This window comes from Cajanus cajan, chromosome 9 (assembly GCF_000230855.2).
Source record: "Cajanus cajan strain Asha chromosome 9, NIPB_CcT2T_4, whole genome shotgun sequence".
Taxonomy (NCBI): Eukaryota; Viridiplantae; Streptophyta; class Magnoliopsida; order Fabales; family Fabaceae; genus Cajanus; species Cajanus cajan.
In genome coordinates, this window is record NC_138525.1 from 53741691 (window position 1) to 53758739 (window position 17049).

Sequence of the window (17049 nt, forward strand, 5' to 3'; positions counted from 1 at the left end):
TAAAAAATGTAAGGTGTTACAATATTAAAATTAATAGGAGTTAGAATCATATATATTTTTTAAAAAAAATTCACATAAATTTATTTTAATATTTGCATCTCATATTTTTGGTATTTTGATTTTAAATTTAATTTAGTTATTATTATTTTTGTTATAACGCTGAATTTGTATAATCTTTTATAATTGATTACTCCCTCCAAAATAAATAAATAAATTATCAAAAACAATATAATTATTTAAGATGGTTAATTTTCATTATTGATGTCATAAAATTAAATTTTATTAAAAAAAATACTGTTTTTTGAATTGATTAGTTCAAATAGTGATAACATTAAATGACATTGTACTTAATTTAAAAGATAATAATTTTTTTCTTCTACTAATTAATATTATTTGTATTGTTAATGCATTAATAAATGCATTCACTTGTATGAGAGTATAAAAGAAAATTAATAATTAATAGATCTTAAAGTAAGTATTTGTTTTGGATAAGAAAATATATTTACTTATTTCTCATATAAAAGTTCGGAATAAGTGTTTTAATTTATTAAATTTAAATTTTATTAAATATTTATTATTAAAATATAAGAAAAATCTAATTTAATTTAAACGTACGTAATAATTTTTGAATATGTATATTCATAAATAACAAGATATATCAAAGTTAATACATTTCTAAAAAAAACGAGAGTTAATACGTTAATCTACTTTTTTTTTATTTTGAATGTTGAAACAAAAAAAAATTATTGTATCAAGTAAAGTTTTTTTTTTGGTAAAGAATGAAAACTAAAACAGCAAACAAACTCAAGACACCGAGTCTCACTCTAATGGTAACAAGATAAAGTCTGGAGGACTCCTCCAAAATACATTGGAACCTATGTTCCGTACACCCCAATTAACAAGCGTATGAGCTACTGAATTTATCTCTCGACGGATATGGCTGACGTAAACGACCCATTCCCTAGCTAGCATGCACTTAATACGACGAATAACATCATAGTGCTTATGCAGGTAATCCATATCCGTTGGCCGATCTTGAAACAACGTAACAGCGCCCAGGCAGTCACATTCACAACTCACCTTCCGAAACCCACTTTTCCAACAAAACGCTAGGCCATCCTCCAAGGCCAACAGCTCAGCACGTAATGCATCACCATGTAACCTTCCGACGGACCACCTATCAAGTAAAGTTTTGGAGTTTGGTGACTATTTGAACTTATTTAACTTTTTAATGCTATTGCAAGTGAAGACTTGCGATGTGTTGTGAGTACACGTGAATTTTCTTTGATCCACACATGAAAGGCCCACTATTACTTATGCCATACTTCCCCACGCCAGCATCCGTCTTGTACGAGTATTCTTCAATCTCATATGGACCTTGCCTTACTCTAATTCTTTATGGGCTACAGTGTGGCCCATGACAACCCGTTACTCCAGCGAGGCCCAAAGTGGTCTGCAAAAAAACAAAAAAAGAGTAATGGATAAGCAAAGAAAATTTAGAAAAGCGAAATTGAGAGAAACGAGGAATAAGGAATATTAGTCGGTGACCAAAGTAAATAGTAATGCCTCGGTGGCACTCCAGCGTAATAGACAACACCGCGTAACAAGTGGCAGACCAATCTGACATCATCAGGGTGGCGTTGTTGAGGGGTTTGAAGATCCACAACACAACCAACGGTGACACGTTACCAGATGAAGAGAGAAACGCTGACGCTGCTGCTCGTCAACCTCGCCGGGATAATGGAGAGAGCCGACGAGTCTCTTCTTCCGGGAGTCTACCGAGAGGTCGGTGCCGCCCTTCACACCGACCCCACCGGCCTCGGCTCCCTCACTCTCTTCCGATCCATCGTTCAGTCCTCTTCCTACCCCCTCGCCGCCTACCTCGCCGTGCGCCACAACCGCGCCCACGTCATTGCCCTCGGCGCTTTCCTCTGGGCCGCCGCCACCTTCCTCGTTGCCTTCTCCTCCACTTTCTTTCAGGTCACATCACCCTCACCCTCACCCTTTCCTATCTAATTATTTTTCCCAATTCTATATATGCTTCCAAAATTACTACTATTCAAAATTTCTTAAAATAATGAATATCAGTCTAATTTCACTTCACAACTTGTAAAGTAAAAATTATCTTCTATTTATATATTATTTAATTATTTAATTTCTAATTAAGATGTTTCTAATTTCCTTTTCCTCTCCTATGTGACTCATTCTATATTATAGGTAGCTTTATCGCGAGCATTTAATGGAATTGGTCTTGCACTTGTAGCACCGGCAATTCAGTCCCTTGTTGCCGACTCAACCGATGATACCAACCGTGGCACGGCTTTTGGGTGGCTTCAACTGACAGCCAATGTTGGTTCAATTATCGGTGGTCTTTTCTCGGTCTTGATAGCTCCGATAACGGTCTTTGGCATCCCTGGTTGGAGAATTTCCTTTCATATTGTTGGACTAATAAGCATTGTAGTAGGTGCTTTAGTATACCTCTTTGCCAATGATCCCCACTTCTCGGATAATGCTACAAATCATAGCAGGGAGGCTCCAAATAAAACGTTTTGGTCTCAAGTGAAAGATCTGGTTCAGGAATCCAAGTCAGTTTTGAAGATTTCATCTTTCCAGATTATTGTTGCACAGGGTGTCACTGGCTCCTTTCCCTGGTCTGCTTTGTCATTTGCACCAATGTGGTTAGAGCTTATCGGGTTCTCGCATCAGAAAACTGCTTTCCTCATAGGTTTGTTTGTGGTTGCCAGTTCTATTGGGGGGTTGTTTGGGGGTAAGATGGGAGATATCCTCTCCAAGCGTTTTCCAAATTCTGGAAGGATAATTCTGGCACAGATAAGCTCTGGATCGGCAATCCCCCTAGCAGCACTTCTTTTGCTCGGTTTACCTGATGATCCATCCACAATAATATCTCATGGTTTGCTTCTAATCATTATGGGCCTCATGATATCTTGGAATGCTCCCGCTACAAATAAGTACATATCTCAAACTAACCTTCTTTTTTCTTTTTTTCTGTCTGTTTAATCATTTTTCCAATTAATTATCCTTATTTGATATAGTATTTGCTACAAAACTTCTTTAGAAACATTTATATAGGAGAAAAAATAGGAAAAAAATTGAAACAAACTTATTCATAAACTAAAATTAACATATGCGCAAATTAAAAATAAAATTTTGAAGAAACTAACAAGACAGAACTTTTACGAATTAGTTTGGACATAAGCTAATTTTAGTTAATGGATAAGTTTGTTTTATTTTTCTCTTCTAGTAGTACTCTCTGAAAAATTTATCCAAACGGAGCCTGTATGTTATTAAATGTTATTTTTTTACACTACACTGCTGATTGGCTAACACACGCAGGTACCAATATGAAGTCCTCTTTAGTTTCTAGGCTAGTGGCACCTGAACTTGGGATTACCGCCATCTTAAACTTGCCTACAAAATGAAAAAGAGTTGAAGTTAGAGCAAACTGATTTGTAGTATGGTTAATAGGTACCTCCAATTAGCTCCCAATACTCAACAGCCCAAATAATTTCAACTTTTTCAAATTTTCTTTTCAATTCACTTTCTGAAACAATATTAAATTCTTTGGTTTTGTGCATCATTATCAAATTTTCGCTTACTTTAGTGCAAACAATACACATGTGCCTATGGCAGAAATAGATTGATTTGTAAAGCTTGTTCGAGTTATATGTTCTTTTAACTTTTTATGCATAGGTTAATTTGTCAACTGTATGGACATTAGTCCAATTTTTGCAGAGATAGTTCCAGAGAGATCCCGAACAAGTGTATATGCCTTGGACCGATCTTTTGAATCTATACTATCATCCTTTGCCCCCCCTGCAGTGGGAATTTTGGCTCAGCATGTTTATGGGTATAAACCCATTCCTAAAGGATCAAGTGAATCTCAAGAGATTTTAACAGACAGAGAGAACGCTGCATCATTGGCCAAGTCTCTTTACACAGCAATAGGAATTCCAATGGCTCTCTGTTGTATAATCTACACACTTCTTTATAGAACATATCCAAGAGACAGGGAACGAGCTCAGATGGAGGCTTTAATAGAATCAGAGATGCAACAAATTGAATTAGATGGTTTAGCCATGGAGTTTGAGTCAGAAGAATTGTCTATTGCAGATTATGATGGTGGTGATGAAGAGAACACATTACTCTACCGGCAGTTGACACCTTCCAAAGAATAGTTAATAAAAATGTAGCAGGTTTGCAGTGCAGCCAAATGAGATTTGCATGTATCAAGAGAGACAGGCTTCAGGTATACTAAATGGTAGAGAGTTTTTCAGAACTACATTTTGATCAATTTTCAGAACTACATTTTGATCAATTTTTGTGAATATTCATACATGGACAGTTATAGATGAAACTGTATACGCACGCCTTCATAGTTTTTATCTTCCACTCTTTTGAGGGGAGGATTTCCTTTTGTTGTATTGTATGTATGTGCAATTTAACTGTGTAAACTGTAATAGGTTGGACGAAAATGAATGTAGATTTATTTGTTTTGGCTATAATGTAATTGACATTCTAATGCTGACAAAGATAATATGTACTCTCTTACAAGCTCTAGGTAAGTATCTCTTTCTCTCATTCGCGTTCTTGTATTCATGTGAGACGTGAATATCTTTTTTAATTCAAAATTTATTATTTTTCATATCTCCTATTTGATTGATTGTGTTGATACCTGTTTGATTGAAATGTAAAATTGTGTGTTTTGTGATTCTATCAATACAATTTCAATATGTAAAATCTAATTAATATTTTTTTATTCATTATCACTTGAACAACAAATAAAAAACACAAAAACACATTAATTTTATTAATTAATTAAAATATAAATTAAATTAAATAATTAATTAAGCATATTATCTTTTTAACCTTTTATTTTTTTATCACTTTTAATTACATTATTTTTTAAGAAAAAAGGAAATCAATACAAGGTTTTGTATATAAACTTTTAACAAATTATTTTATTGTGCTTTTTATTACAAAATATTTGATTGTTCATTAAGTTGGAATTACTTCTTTTTTTATTACTTTTCTTGTTAAACTAATAAAAAAACAATAATTATATAATTTTCATAACCTTTGATAACACTTTTTTATTCATTTGAATTAAATAAAATAATATAATTTTATCTTTCTTATAAAGTAATATATTTCTTTTTTATTTTTGTGTTAAATTTTTATTTAAATAATTTTAACTATAAGTTATCAATTTTTAAAAAAATATTTTAAATTTTATTAAATGTAAATATTATTAAATATAAAATTTTATTATATATAATTATTTTTTATTATCTTTAAAAAGTAATTAAATAATTTTAAAGGATCTTTTTGTAAAAAATATTTATATACCAACAAAAATAATATTATAATTAAACGTGTGAATTTTTATTTCTCAGGAAATTTATGTAAATATTTTCAAAAATCTTTACAAATAACTGTTAAAATTTTAATTATTTTTAAAAATTATAATTTCTAAGATTTGTAATTTTTAAGAATTATGATTTGTAAATATGAAAAAAAAAATCCTATCAAACGTTCTCTAAGCATCAAGAATAATGTGAGATATCTTGATAAGTCGAATATTAAATATATTTTTTTTTCTCTCACTCTCTATATAAATTATTTCAAGAACATGATGGACATAGTATTTTAATAATTAAGTACCTTAATTTTAATATCATTTTTTGAGATCTCGATATTCTGAAAAAATAATGCCCTAACAAATTACAAAGGTCTCAGCAAAACATGCTTAGGGGAGCACAAACCAACAGGGAGAACCAGAAAAACTTAGTTGGGGTTCTAACGAAGGCCCATTTCTTATTCGGGGAAAATCCAATTGGCCCACAGGGGATGGCCCAAAGGCCCTGCAGGGAGATATTCAAGTTCTATCAACATAGTTTTATTATTGATTAAAATTTATTAAAAATCATAATATTATAAATGATACTTGTTAAATAAAAAATGAGACTAATAAAAAATATTAAATTTATTAAATTTTTACTAACAATAAAAAATGTTAAAAAAATAGTGTTACATAATATATCAACATTTCTCTTATTAATATGCACTTGACCTGTTAAAGACAGTGACGTCTTTTATTTTTTTATTTTTTTATACATATATATTTTTTCTTTTTAAGTTGAGTTGTTTCCAGGTAAATAATTATTAAATGTATGTTTCTATATATAAGAAATAAATAAAGGTCTTATTTTATTCTTAATTATAACAGATATGTGTTATTTTTAAGTGTACTAATTAATAGTTTTTTTTATACTTTTAATTTATTATAAGTATTGATTAGTCATTTATTTATTTTACTGTTGAGTAGTGTCAATAAATATAATTATCACTAACACTATTCAAATTTATGAGTATTTTTTAAATAAAATTTTAAATTATAATATTATTAATTACAACTAATTAATTTGATTATTTTTTATTAATTTTGTATTCATTTTTTATATATAAGAATGAACATAATATATTATTAAATATAGTTAGGAATTACTTTTTTTAAGAATATTATATCTGAAAATATTATTTATATAAATATGTTTTGTTATCATTTAGCTATTTAGTAATTCTAGAAAAATAAAAATATAAGAATAAATATAAAACAATAAAATGAGCTCAAGTAATTATTGTATAAAGTAACTTTAGTTCTGACATGTATATAAAATATTCACTTTGAGAACAAGAAAAAATTTAGCAGCTTTTTATTCTTTAACATGAAAAAAAAATCGATATAAAATATAAATAACTAGAAGTTAAGGTCATTTGATATCAGTGTCCAACTGTCCATTACTCATAGCATGTTTCCTGTAGGTAGGAGGCAATCGTATGGAAACGGATTATTGAAGATATAGGAAAACTGAAATATATATGACATCTGCCCGTCTAGCTCAGTCGGTAGAGCGCAAGGCTCTTAACCTTGTGGTCGTGGGTTCGAGCCCCACGGTGGGCGTTTTTAAATTTTTCCCTCTTCCTCCTTATCCTTGTATTGTGTTAAAAAATAATGTAAAATTAATCCCAAAGTCTATAATATTAAAATCTTTTTACACTTTATGGAATTTGTATGATAAACAATAAAGTAAAATTAACCCAAAAAATATAATATTAAGGGTGGTTCTTTTTAATTTTTATAAAGAGTAATTTATATGAAAAAAAAAACTAATGCAAAATTAACCAAAAATTTTATATTAATTAAAATTGTTTTACTCTTTGTGTTTGTATGATAAAAAATAATGTAAAATTAACCCAAAATAATATAATATTACAATTTTATAATCTTTTTAAATTTTTATGTATATTTATTTTATCTTTTTTATTCTTTATGTATAAAGAGTAATTTGTATGATAAAAATAATGCAAAATTAACCTACAAAATATAATGTTAAAATATTTTTTCTCTTTATGTGTAAAAAGTGATTTGTATGATAAAAAAAATATGAAATCTATATGGAATTTGTATGATAAAAAATAAAGTAAAATTAACCCAAAAAATATAATATTAAGGGTGGTTCTTTTTAATGTTTTTAATTTTTATAAAGAGTAATTTATATGAAAAAACTAATGCAAAATTAATCAAAAAAATCTATATTAATTAAAATCTTTTTAATCTTTGTGTTTGTATGATAAAAAATAATGTAAAAATACTATAATATTACAATTTTTTAAATCTTTTTAATTTTTATGTATATTTATTTCATCTTTTTTTTAATTCTTTATATATAAAGAGTGATTTGTATGATAAAAATAATGCAAAATTAACCTAAAAAAATATAATATTAAAATATTTTTTAAAAAGTGATTTGTATGATAAAAAAATATGAAATTAATGCAAAAATAGTAATGGGATTGACTGAATTTTAAAATCAACTTATTTTATCCGTACCATCCAACAAGTCCTTCACATTTACCATTTTTCCCTCATAGACATCCTTGTCTATGTTAAAGACAAACACATTCTGCATATGGTAGAAGTGAACAACCTGTTGGAGAGTCTTGTTGAAGCCAATTTGGTATTGTTTGTATACTTGGAGTTGTGCCTCAACTAATCCCGCTTCAACCACCTCTCTATTCACTTTTTCCTCATCTCAAAGTTTGGTCATCTTGGAGAGATGACTCTTCAAACCTTTTTTTTCAACTTTTGTAAAAAAATGTGTCAATGTCTGCACTAGATGTACCTTCATTGGGTCCCAATCTTTTATGCTGATAAAGACCTTTAAATATTTTTTCTCTATGCTGCTTGTGCTTCTTTTTACGAGAGTGATGAGGAGATGACACATTGATGTGGTTGATAGTGGTGGTAGGAGTCAACCTTTGAGAACCTTTTTGGACTTGTGGAAGATTCTTGGTAGAGGTGGTTGTCAAGTTACCGCTACCCAAGTTCCTAGGAGTAGGTTCCTGGTGCCTAGAGAACCTTGAGCAGTAGCAACAACTCAAACACTCTTCTAATCAAAATTGAAGTTCCAAGCCATGAATTTTGCATTAAGAATAAACACAAGTTAGAAATAATAGAGCACTTGAGCATACACAATTGATGATTGAACACTTACATTCCATTTTTTACTAAGCATTCAGTAGGACGAAGATTTTTAAAATCTCCTTTTTTTTAAGGGCAAGGATAGTTGCATAATTATTTTTAAGTTTCGCTGCTCCTCATAACTCATCAAGCCTGACTCCTAAACATTGTATATATATGGTGTGTTGGTCCAATAGAAGGGGAATTTCCAGGCTAAGTTCTTTTGATCCTCAAGAGTTAGGTCCATGAAGGTTGATGCCCCCTTCAAGGTCAACAAAATCTTAAAGAACTCATCCTTGAAGTTCTTGAAGAAGGTGGTGTAAGGCTTGAACAAGACCCGTGTGCATGATTGATCAAGGATAACCATTTGGACACAATATTGGGCCTAGTCTTGTAGAAGTGTAAGAATATGACAAGGGTCAACTATATGTTTAAACTCTTGTAAATAAATCAAAATGCTTGCAAGAGAGCCCAACTATTAGGATGCAACTATGTCGGGACTACATTGAGGACTAACAACACCTCAATGATAAAAACATTGAAGGGGCAATTAACTTCTAAGAGTAGAAGAGGTAGAAGGATGACAGTTTTGAAATAAAGAGTTTTTAGGAGAGGGAGTAGAAGAAGAGTTGGATATAACATTAACTTCCATTATGCTTAGGAAATAAGACTCTACACTATTATTGGAACTCATAAAAAGATGGGAAGGGAGGTGTATCTTATCGGTATTCGACTTTTGACTACTTTAGGAAGGTAGAAGAGGCTAGTGCTTAGAGTATTTGGAAGGTAGAGGTTGCAACTAAATCCTTTCAAGGACTAAGGGACCCTATTTATAATTGTAAAGGACTTTGGAAGACAAAGCATTGCATCTTTGTGAATCTTTAAATCTTTCAAAGATCAACCATGGTCAAAGTGGATGCAACCCTTTGCATTCATAAGAACGTTTCACATTCACACTGTAACTTTTAGAACTTTATTTTCTAACGTGTCATCACTACATCTGATATGATCACTAAAACGTTGGCATATTCAAAGGGCAACAATTGCAAAATTTAAAAGACGGGATGACAAACTTTTCCAACCAACAACGCATTGAACTCTTCTCCCAAGAGTTGAAGACTTGAGACTTATGTATCAAATAAGTCTCAGGCTCCCATGTCGAGAACTTATCAACTTTTGGCCTTACATCATGACTACATAGCAAGGATCCATACAGCGCTCGTCTAGACCAAATAGAGCATTCTCATAAGTTGAGGAGTACTTGACTTACCAAATACATTTCTTCACGACCAAACCTAGCAGAAAGTAACATCTAACTGTTATGTAGCAAGGAAAGGTCTTGAATACAATTTAATGTCTCGTCTATTAACGCTAACATTTTCCCACCTATAGATACTTGTATTTCACCTTCAAAAGATACACTCATTCTTGAGATTACATTCATACACTTTGAATAGCCACTAACTTAAGTGTCAAAGTCTTTTTTACAGATATAATCGTCAATCTAAAAATCGAGGATTGAATGCCGAAAACTTTGGACGAGTATTTTTTCCAACAAGTATAAAATGTTTTTTATTTCTAAAATCTAAAACTGGTTTATCTCTTAATATTTTTTAGATCTATTCCTTACCTCCTAAAATACGACTTACCCCTTAAGAGGTGTGATAAATTTGTTTAGCACTATTAGTGACTATCCAGTACAGCGAATCCATTAAAGAAAGAAACTAATCGTAATTTTAACCATCGTCCCAACAAGGCCACAAAATCTCCGAGTCACTGGTATCTCGAATTTTAAAAGGAAGTACCTCAAACTCGAAACAATATTATCAAATTAGAACATCCTAGAAAATGTACATAATCTATAAAGAAACTAGGAAAATAGCATCATATCTAGGATGTACCATAGAACATTAGAATGATGAAAGATAAACCTGCATTTGGAAAACAAAACTTGGGAACTTTCAGACCCTGGATCACATGGAATGATTCGAAGCGAGCTAGCTCAAACTGTTTCCAGTTCCGGTAGATTAGTGCCATATTCTTACATAGACACATAAGCATACATACAACATATACTAGTGGCCAAGACATAAAGCTAAAAGGGGTTTAATTAGGAGAAAAACAAAGTAGTAACTCAAATGAGAACAACAACATATCTTCTCTAACTGCCCACCACACATCACTTATTAAGTAGGTTCCTGGAGAAAATTCTTTTGCAATAAGGACTGGTGCGCAAGATTTTGTGGGGACGAACTGCTTCTACCAGAGAAGAATGCAGAGAACCCTGTATCAGAAAAAGAGGAGTAAAAAAGAAAAAAAGAAGCATCACAAAGCAGAAAGAAATAATAAAACATGCTTCTGACCTAGAGCTACATGCATATACAAGTCATTATAAAGAAAAAGAGCAACGTAAAGTCAAGAGTTCTGCACCTTCGGTGTCTACCCCTCGCATAAGTATAACTACATGCTTTAATATAGTTAATTTTGCTTTACAAGTAATTAAGAGTAGATGAACGTGATTGTTTACGATTATAAATTTGAGATTAATATTGTCAGAGGTTATTGAAATGTCTAATTGTAGTTAAGTTTGCCTCACAAATAGTTAATACTGTATGCTGAAGAGAAAAGGAACATTATTAATTATAGATGAGATAATGAACATTATTAATTATAGATGAGATTAATAGTGTCATGAGATTATTGAAATGTTTAATAGTAGTTAAATTCGTAGTGATTTACAGTGTCATGAAATTTATAAGTTCTACTAAATGAATTTGGTCTCGCTCCTTATTTAGTGGATTCTACTCTAATGATTTGCAATTTTGCATATACATTTTAACTAAATAACTAAGTGTTGGAAAGAGTATATGTCAGATAATGTGTTTGCAAGCATTTCTCATGTATATATTTAGTTTCAAACCTTGGTTACTCCGAGAGCACGTTGAACAACATAGTTAGCGTATGGGTCTGGTAGCAACCGCTCAAAGTTAGGAAAAGACAACAATTCTTGGACTATCCTTGACCTGCTCTCTGCAACATGCATGAGGCATTTTTCAACTACATGACTGCTAAATTTTTGCATTGAGAGGTTTACGTAGTTCCCTTTGAACTGAGAATGCAATTTGCTTGACAGATTTGGATCCTCCATCTCTATAATATACTGAACAACATAATTTCTGCAATATTTGAAAGAGTTTTTAGAGACAGAAAGCTTACAAATTAGAGTAATAAGTAAGCAAAAAACCCAAGATGTAAAATAAGCAAGTACACACTATGTTTCAGGAATCCAGGTTCGGAGCATGTACTCTAAAGGTAACCTCCAAATAATTTCTCTCATGATTATTGTTGTCAGAGATGAAAGCTAACAATTTGATACAAATGGAAAGTAAATGAAACATAAATATCCCGCAGCAGCAAGAACTTTGAATTTTGCAAGTCATTTATGGAGAAACATTGTTCTAAGCACCAAATAGCACAACAAACAAATTTAACATTTTGGCAAGTTCCAAAGGAGAAATTCAATCTAATTCATTTTAGTAATCTCGATCATTTTAAAAATAGATTAGTCAAAAGTTAACACATTTGAGTGGAATAATCTCTAATTTTGATTTTAGGGATGTTTTAGCAAAGTTTAACTGAAACAATTCAAATGCTGTTAGTTGGCTAAGATTGTGTTATTTTGGTCGATCTGTCTCTCCTAAGTCCTTACACAAATGGCTTTTTATTCTCTCTCTCTCTCTCTCTCTTTTCCAGCTTTTTAGTACCCTTATTTTCTATATATATGAAGAATCTCTCCCTGTAATTGCACGAGTTTTTATAATATTTTTTCGGTTAAAAAAAAATAACCCTTCTAATCTACATTTTTCTTAGTAAGTGAGATATCTAAGGAAAATATTTTAACCTTATATACTCTAGTTGATCCTAATCTAGGCCTCGCCATGAACTGTCTACATTTCCAAAGGCCCTACTCCCTAACAAATCACATACAGACCTTTTCTTCTTCTATAAACATTCAATTTAAGGTGCACTAAATCTCCTAACATAATAAGAAGGGGGAAAAACTGTAAGAAACAAGAATAAACAGCTATATGTATATTTCCAAGCAGCTATAGATACTGCCCATAAGTGCCACGTGGTATCCCAAATTAATCAGAGAGAAGATTTATTAAATTAAAAAAATCCTTAAGTTGTGGCAACTAAATGAACACCAACAACTATGAAAGGTATAAATATAATGTATATCAATCCGGGATATCAAGTTTGGTGTTGTAAGAAAATATTAGGAGTAAAAAAGCTTTATATTTACAGGTAAAGGTCAAAGGCTAATTACCCAAATGGATCTTGAGCAAGGATAAGCCCATGTCTGCATATTTCTTTTACCAGTTTATCTTGGTACTTTCCGGTGGAATAATCAATGCAACGTTGTAATACACAACACCCATGTTGATGAGTGGCTATATCTACACAGAACTTTGTAGCAGCATCAAAAATAAACTGCAATAGATGATAATGGGAAACAAGTTTATGATGAAACTTCACAATTAGTTTCAATCAAAAATCATTGGGGAAAACAAAAGATGAATCGGATGTTAAGGTAAGTGCACACGCTTGAGAAATTTGTACATCCGCCTAAAAATACATTTCTAGAAAGCTCTAAAGTAATTTTTCTATTATAATTTATAAATAACCATGTTCATAACCATAATTAAAATAGTTTACAATAAAATGCTGCCTTTGAATCAATTGAATTAGCAATTACACATTTCCCTTAGATTCTCTATTTTTCTCTACTTGCAAACTATCACCAATATAATTTGAATGATGTTTCTATCTCACCTAGCTTCTTAAAAGAAAACGACTTCACTCAAACTCATTCTTAAAGAGATTGGTAAACCTCATTTTGAGTAGCTTTGAACAAGATCGTCACCAATTCAAGACGTACAAGACTGCAATTATATCCATTTGAACCCAACAATGATTTCACAAATCTTCTCACAATATCATTGATGATTTCAGAGTGCATTAAGTTCGGTTATCTACCAACACCTAAAAATCATAGGGACTGATCATTTTGAAGTACGTTTTGTTATATTAATCGTGCTAAGTAATAAATAAAACATAGACTTCTTAGTGGCAATAAGTCAAATACTTTAAAAATTAGAAGTTGGCACAAAATAAAAAGGGTCACCCGAATCTATAACTGTAACATATTCAGGGATTAGCATTTTAAGCATTCCTAAATATGAGATAAGGATCACAGAATTAGCCCTTTAAGCATTCCTAATTGATGAACATATTCAGGCCAAATAGAGAATGCTTCACCATTATGGTCTAAAGAGAGAACCCCCCAATAGATGGCGAATTTTGTTCACAGTTGACTTACCTTTTAGAATTTTTCTGAAGCGACCAAAGACAAATATTGGCTTATAATAGTCACAGACATTAAGTATTGATCAAATTAGAAACTGGTGAATAAAGAAATTAGTTTGAAAATTAGCAAAATTATGATATCACATGGTATGTACTACCAATATGATTCCCACACTCTAATCATGATATCTTGAAGTAGAGTGCATAACTTAGATTCAGAGACTACCATGCATTTAAAAAAGGTTCAACAAAAAAAAGATTTGAGACATTTCTCCGAAATATATTTCATCGGGTTGACAACACTGAAACAGTTTGTGTGAGTTAAAGAGAGCTCACACTAAAAGAAGCTAAGACTTCGCTAAACCATTTTTGAAATCAGTTAGTGAAACTTGAATGAAACAGGAATGCCCTGTGCTTTAAGTTGTATTGATTAAAGACCATTTTATGCCAGGATGATGATGTTAATCAAGATCAGTAATGGTAATAGCTCCATACATCTTAGAACAAAAATTGACATTAAATTTCAAATCCCAATTGCTTGATATGTTGCAGGTTTATTTTCCCTTTATGCACTACATCAACATTTTTTCAATTAAATGTAAGAAGCGTTAGCTGTCCACTTTAAAAGTAAAACAAGAAGCAAAAGAGAGAATTGTTATACTATACTACCTCATTATCTTTACAGCTAAAGTATTGCAAGCAACGCTGTATGACATGATTTCCATTGAGATCCTTTATAAGATCAAGAAAACCAGGTTGAATGGCAGACCTCAGCATGACAAATTGTTTTCTAGAGTTGACAGTGGCAATCAACTTCTGAACCACCCTTGTGCTGAAACAGTAACATCATAATTCAGCATGTGCATTATGATAAAAAAAAAAAATGTTTTAGTTCAACATATACCCGTGTGTATTCAAAGATGTTCTGACTAGCTGGCCTGGTTCTTTAGTCAGCATTGACACAACCTGCAACCTTTGATGCTCTCCACACACATCAAGCAACTTTTGCACAAGGTAGTTCCCAAAAGGGTCCATCATAAGCTCCACAACATCATCTATGACTCCATTAAACACTATTTGCGCATCTTCAGAGGTACCCTCATCAACTATCCTCTGCAAGAAGCGACAACCGTTCTGATCCTTGGCCAGGCGATAAATGTAACCTTGGAACTTAGCCAAAGGAGCAAAGTTGAACAAGGGCCAAGGAGAGAGACTCGCGAGAATGCTACTCTTTTCACGTCTGGCAGAAGAAACGAGTCGAGGAAAAGGTAAAGCCTCATTGCAACCCAACAAAGAATCGCTCCCTCTACCACCAACACAACACTTGACATCCTTGTCTTGCATGATAAAACCACTGACACTGTCACATTGGAATATTACAGGGTCCCCTCTAGAGTGGGAAAATTCACTGTCGCTTGTTGCTGCAGTGAAATAATGTGAAGATGGAGTGTTAGTGTTTGTGGTAAGACGGTTGGGTTGAGATAACATAAAGGGAGTTGTGACATGAGAGTCCATTGTTCTCTTATTGCAATTAGAAGCATGAAATAATGGATTCTCATTCTGCAGTTGAACATGTCCCCTCACATCAGAGGAACATTGTGTGTGAGGTGAGCGTGAGAGTGAGTCCATAACATTAACATTTAGATTTCCTTGTTCATGAAAAACACTCATTCTAGAAAAATCATTAGACAACAACACATCAACATCGTGGAAGGCAGCGGAAGTGTGGGAGGCGACGTGGCGACGGTGAAGGTTGTTGAGAGCGTTATTAGGATTGGGAAAAGAGTTGAAGGACGGTGCTAGGTCTTGGTATCTCATTGAGGCGTTATTTTGGGATATGTTAATCGAAAATGAGAAAGACGGGAAGGCATAAACGTAGATATAGAAAAAGGTGTGGATGTAGAGGACAGGTGTCAGTGAGGAGTGGTTAGGTAGAAGGAGTGTGGAATCCGTTACGCGATGCGAGGAGGATTGGTTTTCGGGAGAAAAGGAAGGAGCGAGAACCGCAGGAGCCAGGAGGACTGGAGGAGGAAGGAGCTTTTTTATCTTGTTTGAGAGGGTAACTCACTGCACTTTGTGCCATTCCAGACACATTTTCTTTCTTATACGTTCTCCCCAAAACCTCTTATTTTCCCACTTTTTAAATATTTTCAAACACTCAATATTTATTTATTTATTTATTTTAAAAAAAAACAAACATACTATTGTATCCTATAATTTATACAGATTTTCCTTCCCATGTTTATCACGATTGCTTTTTATGAACTTATATATAAACAAAAACAATAAATTTCACACATATTAAAGAAAATAATTTTATATATTTAATTTTTACAATTTTATATAAAACATATACTATATTTATAAAAATATCATGATCATATTTATTATAAATTCTTTAACGGATAAAATAAATTGGGGTTATTCAAACATTTATTTATTAGAGCATTCTTTAACGGATAAATTCTTCCCTAATTTTAATTGTATGAATATATTGTATATAAGGAAGACTAATTAGGATTTCAAGGTGCATCAAAATGATAATAATGTCTCTGCTGAAGTTTTAGCTAAAATTAATTCAATACAACCTTCGATCTTATATGTATATATATATAATAAATAAATAAATACCTAATTATTAACACCAATATAAATAGTTAATTTTAATTAATAATATTATAAATTTAATTTTTATTATAAAAACATTTATAGAATTAAATGACTTTAATCGTAATTCAATTTATTGACATTTAAGGAGTCATTGAACAAGTTTCCTTATATTCATTTAAGGAGAACATGGCTGACAAGTGACAATTTCAACGGGGAAAAAGAAATCAAACCATATCTTTAAGAAAATAATAACGAATGAATATTTGTGCCTTGGGGACGTCTTATATATGGATTTTGATATGCGCAAATTAAGTTTTGGACTCAACAAGAGAGGTGTTGAAATTTCAAAAAAAATAATTTCCAAAACATTTAACGATTTTTATAATATTTTCCAATTAGAAAAATATTATTCTTAAGGAGTAAAAGTCACATTCTCACCAACAAACCAATCTTTGTTGCCTACATATTTAACTTCGTAAAAGTCACTCGTGATTTACAAAATCTGAACCACACAAATTCTAGGGTCT

At 31.7% G+C, this 17049-nt stretch overlaps 2 protein-coding genes and 1 non-coding gene across 4 annotated transcripts; 2 read left to right on the forward strand and 1 right to left on the reverse strand.

The window, feature by feature from the left end:
* The first annotated feature begins 1539 nt into the window (after positions 1 to 1539).
* Positions 1540 to 4667, forward strand: UNE2 (Major facilitator superfamily protein). Of its 2 annotated transcripts, XR_014429631.1 has the most exons (4): positions 1540 to 1980; positions 2218 to 2969; positions 3355 to 3486; positions 3740 to 3873. XR_014429631.1 is itself a non-coding variant. In XM_083063684.1 (3 exons), exons 1-3 carry the CDS (start codon positions 1693 to 1695, stop codon positions 4194 to 4196), a joined length of 1497 nt encoding a protein of 498 aa, XP_082919810.1. In that variant the 5' UTR covers positions 1546 to 1692; the 3' UTR covers positions 4197 to 4667. The 2 variants fall into 2 exon arrangements, 1 of the variants encoding a protein (XP_082919810.1); XM_083063684.1 differs by lacking the exon at positions 3355 to 3486 and having other exon boundaries at positions 1546 to 1980; positions 3740 to 4667.
* A 2242-nt stretch (positions 4668 to 6909) lies between these two features.
* TRNAK-CUU (transfer RNA lysine (anticodon CUU)) lies at positions 6910 to 6982 on the forward strand. The gene has a single exon. It is a non-coding gene; the product is annotated as a tRNA-Lys (tRNA).
* On the reverse strand, positions 6968 to 16732 carry LOC109809288 (putative pumilio homolog 8, chloroplastic). The gene is made up of 5 exons (XM_020372551.3): positions 14817 to 16732; positions 14582 to 14744; positions 12873 to 13036; positions 11463 to 11718; positions 6968 to 10826 (listed from the first exon to the last, which is right to left on the reverse strand). Exons 1-5 carry the CDS (start codon positions 15728 to 15730, stop codon positions 10722 to 10724), a joined length of 1602 nt encoding a protein of 533 aa, XP_020228140.2. The 5' UTR covers positions 15731 to 16732; the 3' UTR covers positions 6968 to 10721.
* Between the last annotated feature and the right edge of the window lie 317 nt (positions 16733 to 17049).